This window comes from Sceloporus occidentalis, unplaced genomic scaffold (assembly GCF_023333645.1).
Source record: "Sceloporus occidentalis isolate IW3139 unplaced genomic scaffold, rSceOcc1.0.p SCAF_8, whole genome shotgun sequence".
Classification (NCBI taxonomy): domain Eukaryota; kingdom Metazoa; phylum Chordata; class Lepidosauria; order Squamata; family Phrynosomatidae; genus Sceloporus; species Sceloporus occidentalis.
Genome location: NW_028316988.1, coordinates 19,759,510 through 19,781,463, shown reverse-complemented (window position 1 = coordinate 19,781,463; position 21,954 = coordinate 19,759,510). Strand labels below are relative to the sequence as shown.

The 21,954-nt window shown below is 42.6% G+C and overlaps 1 protein-coding gene across 1 annotated transcript in view; it reads left to right on the top strand.

The window, feature by feature from the left end:
• Window positions 1-253: 253 nt before the first annotated feature.
• Window positions 254-21,954, top strand: part of GPSM1 (G protein signaling modulator 1) — a 77,507-nt gene continuing 55,806 nt past the window's right edge. The window contains exons 1-4 of the mRNA XM_089535132.1: window positions 254-334; window positions 19,063-19,284; window positions 20,456-20,591; window positions 21,292-21,434. Of these exons, the coding sequence (XP_089391258.1) occupies window positions 276-334; window positions 19,063-19,284; window positions 20,456-20,591; window positions 21,292-21,434 (560 nt within the window). The 5' untranslated portion in view covers window positions 254-275. The remainder of the gene's footprint in view (window positions 335-19,062; window positions 19,285-20,455; window positions 20,592-21,291; window positions 21,435-21,954) is intronic.

Below are 21,954 nucleotides of genomic sequence, written 5' to 3'. Positions count from 1 at the left end.
GTTTTGGACTCCAACTCCCAGAATTCCTGGCTGATGGCCCAAATACCCAAGGCTTCTGGGAATTGAAGTCCAACAAAACACCTGAAAGAGCAAAGTTTGGAAACCACTGCTATAGAGCCTCTTCTGCTATATAAAGGGGGGGAGGAAAAGGAGGAGATGGGGCGGGGCTGGTGTAGTGATGTCACGGAGGCTCCTCCCCCAGAGTTTTCTTTGCTCTGCCCATCCAGATGCCCCCAGATCGCTAGAAGAGGAGCTGCTCCTGGTTGGAGACAGCCATGGCTTCCTTGGCAGAGCATCCTTCGGACTCTTCAGCTTGCAAAAGGTTGCATTCCAGGTATGGGAAGAGGGAAATCCTTTGGCAAGGGAGGGATCTCCTCCTATTGTGACACTGGAGGAAAAAGGGAGAGTTCTAGTTCCCATACAAACTGGGGGACACCTCCCCTAATTTTATTTTTTATGTTTATTGCAACTGTCAACCCTCCTTGTAGACATTCCTTGCAAATGGGCTCCAGGTTTTGGGCAGTTGGCTAGTAACATGGCAAGGGGGGGGTCTGATCCTATGGGGGGCACTGGAGAAAAAAGAGGGAGCTCTAGTTCCTATAAAAACTGGGGGACACCCCCCCCCCCTTTATTTTATTATTTTATTTTTATTGCAACTCTCATCCCTCCCTTGCAAATGGGCTTGAGGTTTGGGCAATCGTCTAGTAACTTGGCAAAGGGGAGGGGGATCTGATCCTATGGGGGGCACTGGATTTAAAAGAGAGAATTCTAGTTCCCTTAAAAATTGGGGGGACACCCCCCCTTTATTTTATTTTATTATTCTGTTTTATTTTTATTGCAACTCTCAGCCTTCCTTGCAGACATTCCTGCAGGTGTCCTGGCTTGCAAATGGGCTCCAGGTTTGGTCAGTAAACTGGGTTTGTCCCTATACCTTTGGACCTCTTTCTTCCCCAGAATATTATTTACATTGTATATTTTTAAATTTGATGACATGTATCAGTTGCTTTTATAGCAATGTCTTTGCCCTGCCTCATTTGTTACAGTTGTTGCATCCTTTTATATTTTGTTATTCCTTAGATTGTACGCAGGATTTACATGTTTGGAATGGATGGTGTCTGTAAAGCGCCACACAAACTTAGAGCGCTATACCAATAAATAAATGGTAATAATAATAATTATTATTATTATTATTATTATTATTATTATTATTCCACCGGTGCTGACCCCAGCTATTGTGCCGCCTGAGGCACAGACTAAAGCAGTGATCTTTTCCACTTCTGCCCCATAGAAACCCATCACCTGAGTCAAAGGTTTTATCTATATTGGAAGAAAGGCTGGTATAAGAAAATAATAATAATAATAATAATAATAGGAACGTCCTCAAAGTTTGCTGAAAGCTTCACTCCTCCAAACTGCTCAAGTTATTTACTGATTTTTAAAAAATATATATATAATAAAATGATATATTATTATTATTATTATTATTATTAACCTTTATTTATAAAGTGCTGTAAATTTACACAGCGCTGTACATACAATCATTTTATCATTTTATATACATATTATATATGTATATTATATATTTTAAAAAGCAATAAATAACTTGATATAATAATTTTGACATAAAATATAATAATGTTATAATATATATAAAAAACAGTCCTCACCCTGCCTCTCTCTCTCTCCGTTCCTCGTGTTTCGTTGTTTAGCGTTTATATGTTTTTAACCTTAATTTTATTACTGTTTTAACTAGGTTGTTTTAATTGATGGTTTTCTTCTGAGAAGGTTTGCCATGGCCATCCTTTGAGGCTGAGAGAGTGTGACTTGCCCAAGGTTCCCCCAGTCGGTTTCTAGGCCAGGATTCTAGAATGTGTTCTGCCTAAATATCAAATGAAAGTATTGGTTTCAATTTAGCCTCTCTGTGGGCTTCTCTGTAATGTCTGCATGTGGTCCATAAATTATATGGCGCACAGGGACGAGTGCAGGATTCGAACCCTGGTTCCCTAGAGTCACAATCCAACGCTCAAATTGTGACACCAAGCTAAAACTTAAATGTGCAAAACGCCATCGGCTTTAGGGTCACCGCAAGTCAGAAATGACTTGAAGGCATGCAACGATAACAGCTCCGTCTCCTTCTCTGGAGGTATTTAAACAGAGGCTGGATAGCCATCTGCTTCGATTGTGTCTTCCTGCATGGCAGAAGGAGGTTGGACTGGATTGCCTTTTGGGTCTCTTCCAGTTCTATGGTTCTATGAACTCAAATCTGCTGCCTCAGTCGGCTCATTCAATGGAGACGGACCCAACCTTTTGTGCCTATTTTTAAAGGACCTCTCCTCGTGGCAGTAGGACTAGTAGGCAGAGGATATAGAGATGTGAAGGCTTCTGTCCTCCCCACCTTCAGCCTCAGCTCCTGAATGCCAAGCAGGTAAAAAACGATGGCCTTTCTATCCACTGCGTCCTTCCTTCCCAGACTGAAGTTTGGGCACTCTTGTCACGCTTGGCTAGAGCATTTTCCTGGCAGAGCGAGGCCTGGTTCAAAGCTGGCATCTTTCTCTGCTCAGACCTTGTCTGCCACAGACCTGGCTTTGCTCCGGGGTACATTGATGCATCTGCCACCTCCGATTTGGTGCATTTGTGTGTGTCTTAGAAAGATGTTGAGATTTTTTTCCCCTAATGTTTTTCAACTGAAATTTCTGATTGGGTTGGATGCAGGCTGACTTTGGAGCCCCCGATCATGGGTTTTTCTTGGCATGTTTCTTCATGGGCTTTGCCACTGCCTTCCCCTGAGGCTGAGAGAGTGTGACTTGCCCAAGTTCACCCAAAGGGTTTACATGGCCAAGCTAGGATTCTAATAGCAAGTTTGTGTTCTACCCAAATACCAAATGAATGTATCAGTTGCAGTTGGGCTTCTCTGTAAAGTTTGCAGATTGCCCACGTTCATAAATCATATGGCGCACACATTCCTGTCTTTAGGAAGGGCCCACACCCCCAAAATGCAGGATTTCTGGGCCTTTCCCATTCTGTCTATATAAAAAGAAATGTTTTCCAGCTTCCAGCAGGGAAAATTCCTAATATTGAGAGACACCTGCCAGCCTTATAAAAGGCAAGCTTTCTGGCCCTGAAATAAAGGGCATTTCTTTTAATAAGAGGCACCTGTCAGTCCGATAAGAACCAAGCTTTCCAGACCTCACACAAAGGACTAGTCCATCAAGCAAGGGACATTTTTGATAGTAAATATATACTTTTTATAACTATAGTATATAGTTATAGACATATAATTATATATTTAGTATATTTTGTGTACTGGCTGTTTTGTTTTATTCTGCATTGTGTCGGGGGGGGGGGTTCATTGTATTTTAATATCATATTTTAGCATTTGATATAGTTGGAACACTTAGCAATGTTTCATTCTCCACTTGTAAAATGTCATGTACATGAATGATGCTATTGAAAATGATGGTGATGATGATGATGATGATACTTGGCAGCCTAATCTTTTATAGTGACTAATGGTGACCCATGGATTTCATAGGGTTTTCTTAAACCAGGACTACTCAGAGGTGGTTTGCCATTGCTCTCTGAAATACAAAGTCTGCGGCACCTGGCCTTCATTGGCAGTCTCCCATCTATGTCCTAACCAGGGCTGACCCTGCTTAGCTTCCACGACCAACCAGAATCTGGCACCTTTAGGTTATTTAGGCCATGGATACTAGGGTCCCAATGAGGGGTGAACCATGCAGCCTTGCTGGAGTGGTTGGACTGCAACTCCCATGATCCCTCGCCACTTCTAGACAAATGGGATGTGTAGTCCATTAACACCTGGAGAGTTTAGATGGCAAAGTGACACCTCCGGCAATGGTTCCCTTGTGTGCCTTCAAGTCATTTCGGACATACTGTGATTTGTGGGGGTTTTTTGACAAGATTTCAGAGGGGTTTGCCATGGCCATCCTCTGAGGCTGAGAGAGTGTGACTTGTCTAATGTCACCCAGTGAGCAAATCTTCATTGTCATCTTTTCTCAAGTCGAAGCCCGATGCAACGGATCCCATCTTGGTTTGTTACTGTCTTCTTGTCCTCCTAGTATCTCCGCTGCCTCTTTCCTGTGGCCCAGAAACCACACTCCAGCTGTCAAAACACACAGAAGGACAGCGTGTCAAATCTCTGGAATGTTGGATCCTCCGGAGAAGAAAAGAATATAGAATGGAAAATGAAGATTAATGGCCGCTTGGGGGCATTGCGGACTACTGATGGCGGTGGGTGGGGAAAGCTCAGACTTGGTTAACACTGGGCAAGGGAAAAGGGTGGCAGCATTTTTGAATGGAAACCCTCTACTTATTGAATGTAAAAAGAAAAATTATAGGGTTTTGCTGAAGCAAGCTCCAGCTGGAGAGTCCTTGCACGGATGTGGTTTCTAGGATTTTGCTTGCTGTCCAATGTTCATGCAAGACTGGATGGGGTGGAGTTGGCTAGCAATGTACTGTTAGTAGCCCTCTGCCATATATATTGGTCCTGAGTTGCTTTGACTTCCTAGACTTGCTTTCTCCAAGTTGCAACTTGCTTTCTCAAATTTAAACAGAGAGGAAACTACTACTATATTTTAACTTGCCAGCTTAGAAAGTTACTTCTAGAATGCCATTTCTTCCTTTCCTTGTTGCAGAGTTCCAACGCTAACTGCCCTGTTAATTTCCCCATTACTTTCTATTACTTCTTCGATGGGCGGAGGAACCATTGCCATCCTCTGAGGCTGAGAGGGTGTGGCATGCCCAAGGTCTCCCAGGGCTGAACTGGGATTTGAACCCGGATCTCCAGAGTCATAGTCCAATGCTCAAACCACTACGTTACGCTGGCTCTGTAGTCAAAAACATTGCCACATTAGGGGCGAGGGGTGCGTTAAAGCCTATGTATTTTATATGATTGTGCCATTACAGATACAAACATATCATCCCAAGGCATTTTCAGTAGCTGTATATAAGTTTGAATCTTCTCATATCATGTTAAATATAGGATTATTGTGTTTTTTTGCAAAGAAGATTCATAATGCTTTTAAAAAGTTTTATGATCTATTCAACTCCTATATCAAGGCATATCCATGAGCATGGAGATTTACTTTTTTGATCCTTCCCCCTTCACCATTTCTTTCTCCCCTCCTTGCATATTTAAGGGTTTCTAAAAGGAGCTCCTATGCAAATCCTACATGGTGCGAAAGAGGATTTGAAGAAATCACAAAAGCCACCCACATAAGCCAAGAACAGAGTGAGCATTGTGTCGGAGGAAATGTATGTGTCGTGTGAGCATGGGAGCATTGCTGACAGTGTGATGCGTAGTGACAGCAGGCAAACAAAAGACTGTATTCACACATCACAGCGAACATGGATCTTGGAAGAAATCTTTATTGGGGTCAGTTGTGTGCTGATGTAAGCAGCCTGTTTGCACTGCCACTAACATGAACAGATTAAACCAGGAGTCCAAAGTTTACTGTGTCATCTGATCTCTGGTTCCTGGTTTGATGCTCCCAAACAAGCCCAGATTGGTAAACCAAGATCGGTAAACCCTGGTTTTCAAGCCAGGCTTCTAAGGAGAGCAAATGAGTCAAGAAACCAAGTTCAGGTGATATGTGAGGCTTCCAGTTCCAGGTTAGTTTAGGCAAAGTGTGGCAGATCTGGATGCAAACCTGCTCCATCCTGCAGAATCTGGGATTTGTAGTTTGGTGACGCACAGCACATTTTGGCAGAGAAGGCTAAAGGCCTCACAAAACTACAAATCCCAGGATTCCATAGGATGGAACTCCAGCACTTAAAATGGTGCCAAATTGCATTATTTCTACAGTGTCAATGCACCTCTAGTGCGTTTCCATGGCTCAGCAGGGATTACCTTGGTCTCCCAGATTTTTAGGCCAATGGTCAAAGCTCTACACCATGCTGGCTCCCTAAAGATAATATACAGGATAAAATATAGCTTCTGAAGTTTGGCTTTCAAATTAAAGGTCTGATCCTGCAAGAAGCAATTGGGGTTTGAGGTATAGGGTGCCAGAATGAAAACTTTGTAAGGCTTTGTAAAAAGGAACTTGGTTGTCAGAGGTTTTGCTAATTGAGATGCACTTGCCCAGCACCCATTTTTCTTTTCTGTCTAGCTGGAAAGTTGCTTTAAAAAAAAAAGGATTAGCATTGGAAAATGGTGAAGGAGGGCTGTGGAAACTATGTAGCTGAATTCAGGAAATGGAGAGACACTAGAGATCATATTGCAAACGTATATTGGATAATAGAGCACCTGGGTTTGGGGGTTTAAACCAGTTTTTTGTTGTTATTTAAACCAGTTTTGTTTACTTTTTGCATTAATGTGTAGGACTATACCAATATAAACTAGAAAATCAAGCAACAAAATGCAGTTTAGATATTATGGCCACTAGCTTAAATACGATTTTTTTAAAGTGTTCTTTTAAAGCAAATTATTTTGGTGGAACTTATGTCAGTGAAACTTGTGTTTCCAAATGGCATTTCTTGCACTCTAAAATAACGTAATTAAAAAGATGCATCTGACACTGGATACTGGTCTAACAATGAACAACTTAAAGTTCAAGTTTCTTAAATGTAAACCGTCGTTTCAGTAAGAAGGTTGGAAAACAGTAATGATACCTAGACTTTATGTATATGTATGTGTGCATGTGTATAAAAATACCCTTTTGGTTAAAAGAGCCAACCCTGCTAGGCAATATAGCCATGGAGAGGAGGATGGGAACTGTAGTCCAGCAACACTTTCCTCATCCCTGTGCTATAACATATGAAGCACCAATAATGCATTTACTACAAAACACTGTGTGTGTGTGTGTGTTGAGGATGATTATTAGTACATGTTCTTCCCAACAAAACAGCCTTTGTCAAGTAGTGTATGAGATTAGCGTAAAACCCTGGAGGGAGAGTTCTTTAATCCACTTGGAAATGGTTCAGGCTGGAACAAGATCTTGAAGAGCATTTAGAAAACTTTTCTAAAAACCACATGCACACACAGTATTTAAAATGCTATTACCAACACACTCCAAATAATCTGCCAATGATCGTCAGCAATCAGATTATCCATCAGATGGTAAATTTATGTTAGATGCCACCTTCTCCAACTTCTGCAAGCCAGGGTCAGAATGTAGCGTACCAGAAAGTTGAATGATTTCAAACCAGCCGCAATGAGCAGAATGAGCACATTTTGGAAAGGCACACCGAGAGCCAACTTTTCATGAAGTCTGACCACTACAACTGTGTTTAAGGCAGATTAGGCTCAGTTTCTTGCTGAGTTTTATATACTTTTGGTGGTTTGGGATGCCTGGCCCCCAGATGACTCAAAATCCTATCCTATGATGAAGAGATTGTTAGGGATAATGGTCTTGCGCTCTTTATTGGAATAGTTTTTAACTCTCTAATCTCTAATGCTGGCATAAAACTATTTGTTGTTGTTGTGTGCCATCAAGATGTTTCTGACTTGGGGTGACCCTAAGGTGAATCCATCATGGGGATTTCTGGGTCTGAGAGTGTGTGACTTGCCTAAGATCACACAATGGGTTTCTATGGCCAAGCAGGGAACCAAACCCCTGATCTCCAGAATCATAGTCCAACACTCAAACCACTACTCCACGCTGGCTCTCTATACTATAGTAACACTATATCATGGAAAGAAGTGGAAATGAGAACAAGCCTGAGCTTTACAGTATCTGATTCCATTGCTTCCCCACCACATCCCTTGCTCCAAGCCTTTGCCTTCCTCTAAGGATGGGAGAGTATGACTTGCCCAAGGCCATCCAGTGGGCTTCCATGGCTGATTCGAACCCTGGTCTCCAGAGTTTATAGTCGAATGCTCAAACAACTCATTCCAAAAAAATTTAAATGCTTCTCTGAGCCAGAAAGACACCATGCCCAGAAGACACCACGTTTTTGGAAGCAAAAGTCGGCAGAACTTCATTAGACTTGAGGACCTCCTGTACTTTCTGACTATAAAGTCCGCAGCCGGAGCTATTTAAGGGATGGGCTGAAGTTAGGTTGAAAGGCTTTTGTCCCCCTCTGATCCTGAGCATCATGAAAGATGTTTCACATCTGATGGCCATTAAAGGTCCAGATCTGAGCCGCCCACTTCAGGGAGGAGAAAAGGAAGATGCTGCCTCTGTAATTATGCTGTGAAAAGTCCAACCACATGCTATGTAGATGGATGTTCCAGGCCTGAACGCTGAGTTCCCGGCTAGATGAAAAGAGTGGTTTCCTGGCAGCCGATGCTTGGCGAGGCCTATAATCAAGTATGAACTGAAGATAGCCAGCCGGCCATTCAAAACACACTCTCTGATTCCCAGTTTTTTCCTGGCTTGGCTGCTGTGTGTTGAGTAAATACCATTCCTAATTCTTCTCTCCATGAGCGACTCCTTGCTTCTTGTTTGAGGCTGCCGCCAGAATTTTATTTTCCTCTCCCCAGATAAAATATATGGTTTCAGTGTCTCTGAAAGAACATTAACATCATCTCCCTTAATCTGATCAAGTGACCCTGTTGAATTTAGCTTCTGTTCTGGGCTGGAATTGGCTGCAAATCCAGGCCTGCCCAAGACTTCATTTGGTATTAAAAGCTGGCACACATCACTGCTGTAAAGTAAGCTGTGTGGGTGGTAGATCGATGTAGCAGATGGTCTAAGGCTGTGATTCCCAAACTTTGGTCCTCCAGGAAATGTATATCAACTGTGTTGGCCATATAGCAAAGTACAGCGTCATCCAAAATCAACAAAACAGTTATTCTTTTATTGGGTCAACCAAAATGCATATTATACAAAATGTGCATTCAAAAGCTTGCAATGTGTATAATGTGCATTTTGGTTGGCCCAATAAAAGTATAACTGTTCTGTGGATGATGCAGTACTTTGGTCTTCCAGGGAGATTTTGGACTTCAATTCCCAGAAGCCCCCAACAGTCAGGAAGGCTGGGATCTGAAGTCCAAAATGTGGAAGACCAACGTTTGGGAACCACTGGTAGGGCAATGGCAAAACTACCTCTTGAATCTTCCTTCCCAAAGAAAACCCTGTGAAATTAATAGGGTCACTATATGTTTAAAGGCAACTTGAAAGCGCACACAATATGGTAGGGGTTGAACTAATGTCAGGAGTTGCTTACATATGCGTTTGCCCTGCCATAAATGTAGTAATGGGATATGCAGTAGTGATAATATGTTTTAGAACTCTGCTTTCAAACTGTGAGCTCAGACCAGGTGCTGGTTAAACCAGGAAAGGATCTGAGCATCTCCAAGATCAGTGTGTTTGTCTACTACAACAACGAAAGAGGTGGCGTGAAGCAAGAGAAAGAAATGAGTTGATTAATTTTAATAAGATCTGAGCCTGCTTAAAGCTTGGATTATGTACAGTCTGTTTATGTGGTTGCAACTTTTGCTGGGAGATCTAGTGTGGTGTTGAACTACAACTCTGGAGACCAAGGTTCGATTCTCCGCTCATCTGTGGAAATCCACTGGATGACTTTGGGCAAGTCACACATTCTCAGCCCCAGAAATCTCATGACAGGTTCACTTTAGGGTTGCCATAAATTGGAAACGACTTGAAGGCACACAACAATGGCAAGGTTTGCTGGTGAGTTCTGACAATGAATGTCCCCAGACTGGACCTATTAGTTTCTTAGTCAAGGTTTCTGAGTTTTTACTACTGAACTTGAGCTTCTCAGCTTTGGTACCCTACTGGAATTGATCATGAATGAATTCAGATTACAAGAAAGGAGATTCTGATGAAACATTAAATTTCCTGATTTTTTTGGACTGACTACCCCAGAAAGTCTCAACCTTGGCTCGATTCAGATTGAATTTTCATCTGTCTGTTTTAGCTGTGAATTTCCTAAATGTGAACAAATGACCCTTGGGCTTCCTCCTAGATCTACAGTTCTGTGTTTCCTTGATGTCTGAATTTCATGCAGTGGCTCAGTTAAACCACCCCCTTTCCCAGAGTTTAGAGATCATGCGTTTTCCTTGTAGTCGGGGGACCACTTAGCGAAAGCTTTCATGAATGATGAAAAAGCCACTTTGTCTTTCGGATAGTCACTGATTTTTGTTGTCTTGTAAAGTTCCAGAGAGAAGTTATTCATCTCTCTTGGAACCAGAGGAAGTTTGAGAGAGGCTTAAGTCAAGCAGATGACACATTTGCCCTGTGGCTTCCACTTTGCTGTAAGCGTTTATGTCAAGGGCCCTATTGTGGTTTGTGCACTTCTCTCTTGTGAAGAAGACAGGCTGTCTGGCTGTGGGCCATTAAGAGACCTGCAGAAAATCGGTCTGGTTTGTTCAAGTCGGCACGTGACGCTCGGCTCCCAAGTTGTTGTGGAAGAGAATTTTCCATTCGTATTTGGGGTTTACTTTCAGTATAACAACAATGAAGTGTAGTGAGGAGGAGAATATTTGAGGCAATGCCATGCCATCCTGGGAGTTTCCAGTGATTAGGGTTTGATCGCCGATCATGAGTTAAACATTTCGGTTAGACATTTCTTTTTTAAAGATGACGAAGGATGACGTACTTATATTATCTACTCTGTTGTTTCAAGCCGACTGCAAAGGATTGATTTTTCTCTGAATTGTTTCTCACCAGCAGAATTGGAAGCATCAATAGTTCGGAACAGGAAAAGTCATAACCTTAAAATGCGTCAGTGTCCTTATATGATCAGCACGTCTTTGGAATCAAGTGCCAGAGAACAAGGGGAAAACTAAGCAGACACGAAGTTGGGGAATGTTTGAATGGAGACAACCCCAGTGTTGTAGAATTAGGGTTTGGGTTGGCGTTCTTTCATCAATTGTTGATGTTGTGTGCCTTCAAGTCATTTCTGGCTTTTTGAGATGCAGGTTTTCTTGGCAAGATTTATTCAGAGGTGGGTTGCCATCGCATTCCCCTGAAGCTAAGCCAGGATTCAAACCCTGGTCTCCAGAGTCTTTCAACAATATCTCATCCTATGATCTCTTGTATGATTTTTAACACTGATAAAGAAGCCAGTGAAGCGGCGAAAGGTTGCGTCATATATTTTGTGCATTTTTGTTGGTCTGATAAATGCATCACTGCTTTTTTTGGATTTTATTGTATTTTGCTGCATGGCCACCTCTGAATATATCATGCTGAGTCATTTTCTGGCTTTCCAAAGTGGCACATTAATTAACCGCACGTTAATGTTTTCTAAAGCAATATAAAAGCGCACTGAAGGTACTTGTTGACTCCTAAAGAGCTATTATTTAATACCCCAGAAATTAACAGGGAGGCAGGAATGAAAAGCAGAGCATCCCCCTGCCTTGATTTGAATTACGCTTTCAGAAAATTCAGTCTGCAGGAGGAGTTGACTTTCCCTGGAGTGGGAAGCCTTTGACTTCATCCTGTGATTGTTTGCCAACAGTCTGAGCATGCAGCACTGCTGTCAACAGTCTCTTTCCAGCCAGGCTGAGAGCCCATGAAGTGCTGAAAGAGAAGCTAGCTGGCGTTAGATGAACAAGTTGTAGGGTCTGGCTCTTAGGATGATAGCCAAGGGTAGGAGACACAGCATGCCCACTTTATCCATGGATTCAAACATTCACGGCTTGAAAATATTTTAAAAATGCATAAATTTCAAAAAGCAAATCGTGATTTTGCTATTGTATATAAGGGAGACCATTTTACTATGCCTCTGTGTTTAATGGGGCTTGACCGTCTGCAGATTTTGGTATTTATGGCAGGTCCTGGAACCAAACCCCACTGGATACCAAGGACCCTCTGTAATAGAAGAACCAGTGTGGTGTAGTGGTTTGAGCACCATGCTACTATTTTTTCCAGACAGAAAAGAGACTGAGGGTTTGCACATGAGTTGTCCCACTATATTAGGTATGGCCATGAAACCCACTGGATGGCCCTGAGTACATGCTCTCAGCTTCAGGAAGGCAATGGCAAACCTCCTCTGAACAAATCTTGCCAAGAAAAGACCATGATAGGTTTGGCTTAGGTCGCCATAGGTTGGAAACAACTTGATGGCATACAACAACCACAAACAGCCTGTAGTGAAGGGTAAGCAACTGTTGAGAGCTAGAATATGTTGGACTCCCAGGAATGTTGGACCCCCATCCCTGCAAAATATTTGGCGGAGGGATCTCCCAGATGCCCCCTCCAAAAGGGGGCAATTTTGCCATTTGGGCAACCATTTTTTGCTATAGACATGAATTGCAGAATTGCCCTTCTAAGACTAGACTAGGATGGAATGAGCCCAGCCTCAATGATCTGGCAAAAACTGAGTCACCAAGACTTCTGTGCAGTAGAACTTCCTCATGAATTATCAATCAGAATGATGAAACGCTAAGAAATATTAAGAATACTGTTGTTATTGAGCCCAGGAATAATAAAGGTTTCCTGTGACTGAGCCTAGATACCTGTACTTGGAGAAAACTTCATTGAAAAAATGGAGGCAGGAATATCACTAGTGGGTGCGGATCGCACCGAGTGACACCCATGATATGTTCACCTTAGGATTGCAGTAAATCAGAAACAATTTGAAGCCATACAAAAGCAACAACTCTTTTGCACTTTTGTAGAATTCAAAGTTATAGCTGTGTTAGTCTGTAGTATCAGTATGTAGAGAGATCTTGTAGCAACTTTGAGACTAACTAAAGAAAGCATCTGAGGAAGTAGACTTAAATCTACAAAAGCTCAAGCTACCAACTTCTTTCTTTCAGTTAGTCTCAAAGGTGCTATAAGATCTCTCTACATACACTTGCACTTTATTTGTTTCACTTCTATGCTCCTGAAAAAGGACACAAGGCAGCTCACAAGATAAAAACAGTTTTAAAAGTCAAAATAAAAACTTTAAAACAATTAAAATCAACCAGCTAAAATAGCATAATAAATAGTATGGGCACTTTGAATTCAGTTTGCACCATTTGGCATGAGCTGGGGACAAAGGGAGAAGAGCAAATGGGACATTTTAAAAGCCGCTGAAAAAGTGGGATGAGAGAGGATGAATTGGGACTGTTCTTGTGCCAAATGAGGACAGTATGCAATGGTCCGGATCCTACTACAGAAGCACTTTTGAGATAAGCAAGCAAGACAGATGGCATCAGATGCACTTTCCTGCCTTAACTCTTGGTTGCAAAACTGGTTGATCGGAGGATGCCCACAGCTGCTTCCTAAACAACCTGCATAGGTTTGCCCACTGGGTTTGGCACGCATGGCAGATGGCATTCAAGGAAGTGGCTTCCCTTCCCGCTGACCTTGATGAAGAGCTTTCCCTAAATGCCCCCTCCCTTCCCTGTAGCGCTTGCATAATTGATTAATTACTTGTCATGCGCTTCCTTTGTTACTCAATGGCAATTGTCTGTTTGCTCAACACAGCCCTAAGCTGGTTTGAGGTTAATTGATTTGGGCCCGTAATGGAAGAGCCAGTGAACTGCATCCACTTTTGCTCAGTTAGAGTTATGTGTGTGTGAGTGATGTGTTTTACTTATCAAACTTAATATCCTGCTCTTCAGCAAAATATATACATATATGACTCTTTGTGGCAATAAAACATGATAACACCATATGAACGTCTTCCTGTTGCAGCTAAGGTCCTGGTTGTTGGAAGGATAGTATTCTTCCATATGAACATGACTCTGTCTTCAGATTTTGTCAGGCCTTTCTCTTCACCATAACTTTTACTTATTGCTCAAATCTATAAACCGTACCAATTCCATATGGGTTTTTAATTGTTTTAGCCCAGAGGACCAGATTAGAATTCAAAATGACTTTAACAGGTTAGAAAGCTGGGCTAAAACAAATAGAATGAATTTCAACAGGGAGAAATATATGATACTACACTTGGACAGTAGAAATGAGATGCAGAGATATAGGATGGGTTACACCTGGCTTGGCAACTGTACATGTGAATGGGATCTAGGAATCGTAGTGGACCACAAGATGAATGTGAGTCAGTAAAGTGATGCTCTAGCTAAGAAAACCTATATGAACCTAGGCTGCATCAGAGAATAATAGAGTTGGAAGAGACCCCAAGGGCCATCCAGTCCAACCCCCTGCTATGCAGGAAATCACAATCAAAGTATCCCAGACAGATGGCCATCCAGCCTCTGTTAAAAACCTCAATAGGAGTATAGTGTCTACATCGAGGGAAGTAATAGTACCACCCTATCCTGCTTTGGTCAGGTCTCACTTGGAATACTGTGTCCAGTTCTGGGCACCACAATTCAAGAAGGATGTGGACAAGTTGAAGAGTGTCCAGAGGAGGGCAACCAAAATGTTGAAAGGTCTGTACACCATGCTCTATGAGGAATGGCTTAGGGAGCTGGGTCTGTTTAGCCTGGAGAGGAGAAGGCTAAGAGGTGACATGATAGCCATGTTTAAAATATTTGAAGGGATGCCATCTTAAGGATGGAGCAAGCTTGTTTTCCCCTGCTCTAGAGACTAGGAAACATTGGAAGGGCTGCTTTTTAATGGAGCAATGCTTCTATGAAGAAATACATTCAAACTATAGGAAAAGACATTCCACCTAAACATTAGAACTTCATGATGGTAAGAGCTGTTCAACAATGGAGCATGCTGCCTCCCAGTGTGGTGGTCTCCTCCTCTGGAGGTTTTTTAAACAGAGGCTGGATGACCATTGTATCTCAGGGAGTGCTTGGATTGTGTGTTCCTGTGTGAAAGAATGAGTTTGGATTGGATGGCCCTTGAGGTCTCTTCCAACTCTAGCATTCAAAGTGGTTTTGATCACCACTTAGTCAAAGCAGCAAATATGGAAGGCCAAATGTCTCTTCTAGGGCAGATCCAGTTAGTCTACCTCATTGGCACTTTGGTTTTGACTTTTGCACATTTGATTATCCACAGATTTGATCAACTGATTAATCTTTAGGCAGGATGATCAGATGTTCTCCTTTTCCAGCATATGTCCTACATTCAACCTTATGCCCAGGAAGAATTTCAGAATGTCTTCTATCTTGAGCATGACTATGAAGCATGTATTTATATTTATATTGGTGTTTTTAGTTTTTATTTTCTAATGGCCTACATTTTTTCTGGAATTGCATTTTATGGTGCCTCCTTTGAGGTTATGACATCTGCTCACTCCACCTCTAGGAATCACTGTGTTGTGCTGGAGGACCTGGAAATTCCTAGAGAGAATATTTCTCTATGCATTTGTAATCCCTCTGGTGCAATTCTGTGGTCAACCTCCAGTGGAAGTCATTCATAACTTATGGTGACCCTATCACAAGGTTTTCCTGGCACGATTTGTTCAGAGGAGGTTTGCCATTGCCTTCCCTTGAGGCTGAGAGCATGTGACTTACCCAAGGTCACCCAGTGGGTTGCATGGCTCAGCCAGGATTCGAACCCTGGTCTCGACAGTGATAGTCCCAACACTCAAACCACTATGCCAGGCTGGCTCTGGGTGGAAGGTACCTCCCAATCTTTAAATCTTAAGATCTTAACGTATGTTTTTGTGAGGTCTTTTTAAGGACAGCATATTGGTCCACTTCAGGAAGCAAATCATGAACCCATTTAATTTGATGAGTCAGATCTTCACGGAAACAGTTTAAAAAGGATGCATGAGTTGAGCGCTGTCTTGCCTCTGCGCTCAGTGGTTACTGTGGCAACATGGGCGATGCACTCACAACGGCAGTGTGCAAACCTGTGTGTGCATGGATGTAAAGTTCAATTGTTAGATGTGCAAGCCAGGTAGAGGGTGCAATTGGCAAAGACTAGGCTTAGTGCATTAGCTTTTCTTAACTAGATACACAGGTGCTTGTATCATATATATCTTTATACAGTGTATATATTTTATCTATTTGTGTTTTTGTGTTGTTATTACCATTGACCTTCCATATCCACAGGTTGCGTATCCATGGATTTAATCAACAATGGATCAAAAATATTCAGGGAGAGGGGGGAAAGAATTCCCAAAAGCAAACCTTGATTTTTCCATTTCGTATAAGGAGCACCATTTTACTGTGCCATTGTATATAATGGGAGTTGAGCATCCATGGATTTCGGTATCCACCGGGGGTCCTGGAACCAAACCTCAGTTGAATACCAAGGATCCACTGCATGTGCACTTTGCAATGGAAGCCAGTACTATCTAGTGGTTTGAATGTTGGACTACAACTCCAGGAGTCCAAAGTTCGAATCCCTACTTGGCAATGGAGACCCACTGGGAGACCTTGGACAAGTCACATCCTTAACCTCAGGGGAAGGCAGGAAAGGAAAAATAAAAACCAGCAGAGCACTATTCAGAGCAGCAGCAGTTGATTCCTCAAAGCCTTTCAGAACAGAAAAGTTTTCATTTGCCTGTAGAAGGAGAGCAAGGAGGGAACGTTACCCCATGGACAGAGTTCCAAAGCCTGAGAGCAGCTACCAAGAAAACCTTCTCCAGTATTCCTCCAATTGGAAGATTGTTAACAAATGAAGGGGCTGTACTGCTTGTAATCTTTGTTTGAAAGTACTATTTTTCATGGTTTTAATACTACTGTTAGTTTAATACTGTTCAAGTACTGTGTTAATCTCAACTCTTGAATGTTTTTAACTATATACGTTTTACTGTAATTTCATACCCATGGAACTGCAAATAAAAGCCCAGTTAGAAATGCATTAATAAATATTGCATGGCAGGGGGTTGGTTTGGATGGACCTTGGGGGGTCTCTTCCAACTGACAGTGTGGCATTTTGGAAGCTGTCCTGAATTCCAGTCTTAGGAAAAGGCAGGGTATAAATAAAGCGATGGATGGATGGATGGATGGATGGATGGATGGATGGATGAGCAGATTAATGAGCTTAGTTAAAGGTGCCAGATATTTGCAACAGGTTCTCACCAAGTTCTATGGTTTTCAGTGAGGAACAGGCAAAAGCATGGAGGTTAAGGCAGTCAGTGGCTACAGCGCATGATTGATAAATGCTCCCCCTGGGATCTGAGGAAGCAGCAGGATTCAAATGCCAGTTGCTAAGGAACAGCAGCAGGAGAGAGATGTTGTGCTCCTGTCTTTCATGTAGGATCCTCATAGGGATCAGTTTAGTCACTGTGGGAAACAAAATGCTGGACCAGGGAGGTGTTCGGTTCTCCAGAGGTGCTTCTGCTTCATTCTCAGCTCCCTGCCTTTTGCATCTCTGAATCAATGTGTTGCTAAGCATCATTGTGCAATTTGAGGCCCCGCATGTGTGAGATGGGAGAGGGTGCCCAGCTCTTGAAATGTCACAATGGCTGTGTGGAGAATGTGAACGGGGCCAGAAGCATTGAAAATGCAGGTCCATTGGAGTGGTTTTTGCAGAACTGACAGCCTGGATTGTGCACTGTGTTTGCCTGAGGAGGTGCCATGTAATGCCTCCTAGATCCAAAGCAAGAAATGGTGGTTCTTGTGAGTTTGTTGTTTTTGTGTGCCTTCAAGTCATTTCCTACTTATGGTGACCCTAAGGCTTTACGGGTTTTCCTTTGCAAATATCTTTGGCGAGGGCTTGCCATTGCCATCCTCTGAGGCTGTGAGAGTGTGACTTGCCCAAGATCACTTACTTGGTTTCCATGAAACTACTAGGACATTTTGGAAGCAGTTAAAAATGGGACCGTAGAGGGTTAGTTGGAGCCATCCCTGGAAAACCAGGACATCTGAAGTGTATGACATGACTCCCACCTATCTCTACTTGGCAAGGACAGTTGCAGTTAATCCTCTGCCGTCACGCCTTTTCAGCTGTTTTTAAAATGTCCCAGTTTCTCTCTCCTCTTTCAACTTCCTCTTTAGTCCTCAGTTTACATGAATTGCTGCAAACTGAATTCAAAATACATAAGATGTTTGCATTCAACTCAGTGGGAGGAAAAAGACAAGAAGTGCAAAAATCTTGCCCTTCCCTGTAGAAACAGGCAAAAGCAAACTGCTACAGCCTCTCCTAGTTGATCTGTTCTTCTTCTTTTGCAGCCTATGGTGCCCCCAGGATGCCCTTGAACCCCCAACACCCACACCCCCGAGTAAAAAGTGCCTATTCGTTGCTTCCAAATGGACCCAAAACACATAAAATTGCTGCAAAACATGGCAATTCTCCCCCACGCACCCCTATGTCATTAAAGCAAAGCTAGAAGTAAGATCACATCTGGTTCCAGTTGTGCTTGGCGATGTGAGCATCCAGGGGTGTGTGACGGGTGAAAATTGGTCCCAGAGTACCCCCTTTTTGAAAGAAGCCTCCTAAAAGTGTGATTCTGCTTTGAACCACAGGGCCCTGTTTTACGTCCCTCATGTTGCACTTTGTTCTAAATTGGAAGCGGAGGGTTTGTTTACATCTGTTGCTCAATTTTGGCAGCGCACTGCAGGATGCATTCCTTAATGGGTTTCTTGGGAGATTTGTCCTCCTAGATCTACCCGAGTTGCCCACCCCTGCTACAACAAATTGGGCCATGGTTGCCTTCTGGGATATAGCCTAGATTTGCTTTCTAAAGTGCTTCTCTGCAAACTTTGTTTTCTGCCATACCCTCATATTGTCCCAATTTGTCAGGGACAATCCCAATTAATCCTCTGTCATCCCACTTTTTCAGCTGCTTTTACAATCTTCCGGTCCTGCTTCCACTTTGACCGCTGCTTACTTCCATTGCTGCAAGCTGAATTCAAAGTGCAAAAGCCGTTTGCACTCAGCTCAGCAGGAGGGAGAAGAATCTTGCGCTTCCCAGTCGGCTCAGGCAAAAGCAAACCGCTGCAGCATTTCCTAGCTTGGCTGTTCTTTCTCATTAAAAACATTTAACATCTTGACTCTGATGTTGCTCAGCCACAAGTTCCCTAGTTTTCATCTGTAAATCATTGGAGGCTATGCTGAAGTCACTTCTCTCATGGGCAACAATGAAAAATATACAGTCAGTTTTCTGTATCCATTGATTTTTTTTATCCACGGATTCAAGCATCCATGGTTAGACAATATTTTTAAAAATGTATAAATGCCAAAACCTTGATTTTGCCATTTTATATAAGGGACACCATTTTACTATTCCATTGTCATTGAAGGGACTTGAGCACACACAGGTTTTGGCATCCATAGGGGATCCTGGTGCCAAAATTAGTGGATACCAAGGGCCCATTCTAATCTGTTTACCTTGCAGGATGGAAGCATCTTGCTTAGAGCTAGCTCTCGAAGGCGAACGTTCGTGCAAAGCTGGGGATTTTAAAGCTGGAGTTGCCTTCTTTGAAGCCGCTGTTCAAGTGGGGACAGAAGATTTGAAAACCCTGAGTGCCATCTACAGCCAGCTCGGTAATGCTTACTTCTACCTGAAGGAATATGCCAAAGCTCTGGAATATCACAAACATGATCTCACTTTAGCCAGGTAAGTGCCTGGGATCCAGAACATTTTTTTCTGCAACAGGACAGATGAGATAGTTACCCAGTGTTTCTCGCCTTCTGGGGATAATGGGCCTTGAAGTCTGTAACAGGGAGAGCTGGAAAAGGTCCAGAAGGGTAATTGGTATCCAAATGGGATGAACTCTACAGTTGGAAATTATACATGATGTGAAGAAGGTAGAGAAAAGGTTTTCTTTCTCCTCTCATGCAAAACCCACAGTTATCTACTGAAGGTAAATGGTGAGAGATTCAAGATAAATAAAAGGAAGTCCTTCTTCATATCGTTCATAGTTAAACTATGGAATGCACTGCCACAAGATGGAGTGATGGCTGCCAACTTGGAGACCTTTAAAAGGGGAGCTGGATAAATTTGTGGACGCTATGGCCATCAATGATTAGTAGTCAAGACGGCTATATATCACCTTCTGCATAGAAAGCCATATTTTGAGGGCCACAAGATGACGTATTCAGAGATATAGCTGTAGCTGCATCCTCACTGTAGAAATAATCCAGTTTGACACCACTTTAACTGCCCTGGCTCCATGCTATGCAATTTTGGGACCTGTAGTTTGTTGTGGCACCATAGCGCTCTGACAGAGGTGGCTAAATGTCTCATAAAACTACAATTCCCTGAATTCCATAGCATTGAGCCATGGCAGTTAAAGTGGTGTCAAACTGGATTATTGTGGTCCATGTTAGTCTGTTTCACCGTAAGAAGAGATAAAGGAATGCTGCAGCACCTTTGAGAGTGATTGAAGGATTCTTTTCATTGCAGATGAAAAGAATATTTGAAAGTGTTCAAAAGATGAGTGAAAACCCCTTTTCTTCTTTCTACAATGGGGAGAAAATTCCTAAAATTACTTGTTACCTCCTTACAGAATTTTTTTTAGTGAAGAATGACATCCCAGGTATAGACTCCAGTTTATTTCAGTCCCAACTGGAATTCACAAACGCTTCTGCAGGAAAATACTTTTTCTCTGTTAGTCTGAAGGTTGCTGCAGGAGTCCTTTATATTTTTGCATCACAAGATGGGGAATTCATTTGTATGCCTCTCTTGCAAGTGAGATTCCCATTTGCATACCTAACCAGCCAGATTTTCCAATGGGAAGGAGACCTGTCTGCTTTGAATCTTCCTCACCTGCTGGTTGTCTCCACAGGACCATTGGCGACCGCATCGGAGAGGCCAAAGCCAGTGGGAACTTGGGAAATACGCTGAAAATCCTTGGGCAGTTTGAGGAAGCTGCTGTCTGTTGTCAGAGGCACCTGGACATTTCTCAAGAGCAAGGAGACAAGGTATGGAGATAGTCGGCATCCCCGGCCATCATGTTTATCTGGGCTGTCTTTTAGAGCAAAGCATAACCCTATCCAGGACTGATTGACATACCACCAAACCTAGGTTTGTTGTTGTGTGCCTTCAAGTTATTTCTGACTTGTGGGAACCCTAAAGCAAACCTATCATGAGGTTTTTTGTGGCAAGATTGGTTCAGAAGAGGTTTGCATTACCTGCCCCTGAGGCTGAGAGAGTGTGACTTGTCCAAAGCCATCCAGTGGGTTTCATGGCTGACGTCAGGACCCTTGAAAGTCAGCACCTCTATTTTGTTTGTATTCAGCTTCACCCAAGTCACAACACCTCCTCCTAACCCTAATCAGAAGTGGCCAAAACTCTGCTTTTGGGTTATAAACCACAGGCACACACACAGTTTCAGTAGAATCCATGAAGGATCAGTAGAATTAAGTATTACTATCCCTATATGACTGAGATATATGGACCTGGTTACTGGAATTCCCAAGTGCCCTGAAAGTATGGGATGCAAAATTGTTTCCTTGCTCTTGACCTGGAGAATCAGCAGAATCAATAGAATCCATGGATAATCAGCATTAAGAATTACCTTCGCTCTCTGACTGAAATAAAAGAACCTGGTTACTGGTCTTTGCAAAACAGGTATAGCAAGCAAAGCACATTTAATTGCTTTCATCTTTTCTTTTTCTGAAGGTGGGCGAAGCTAGAGCCCTATACAATATTGGGAATGTCTACCACGCCAAAGGCAAGCAGTTGTCTTGGAGTCTGCCGCAGGAGCCAGGCCATCTACCTCAGGAAGTCAAGGAAACTTTGGAGAAGGCATCGGAATTTTATGAGTGAGTACCAATCCCTTCTCAAGGCAAGGAGAGCGTATTAACGTTGCTCATTTTTTGGAAGACAGTTCCCATAATCCCCCCATTCGCACTGCAAGGGTTCCTGCGGAATAACAGGAGTTGGATTCTTGGGGGATTCTGGAAGTTAGAACATTTCCATTCTCTGACATTCAATTTGTGTGCGATACATCTAGGTGTGGCTTCTGGGGGCTGTTTTGGTTGGCGTTTTTAAAAACCAGCTTCCAGAATCCCTCCAGGATCCAACTCCTGGTATTTTTCTGCCACTCTTTTTTTATGTTTATACATGATTCTAAGGAATATTCACAGTAGAGGATCTGCTTTGTATGCATATGATCCCAGTTATTTCTAAATAGGAAAGGGAATTCTACCCCTGCTATCTCCAAGTAGGAAAGTGAAAGACACTTATTCGAGACCCTACAGACATGCTGAATATTTAGAATGTTCTTAGAATGGTTAAAAACACATTTCTCAAGTGTTGGGAAACCCTTACAAGAAGGATCCT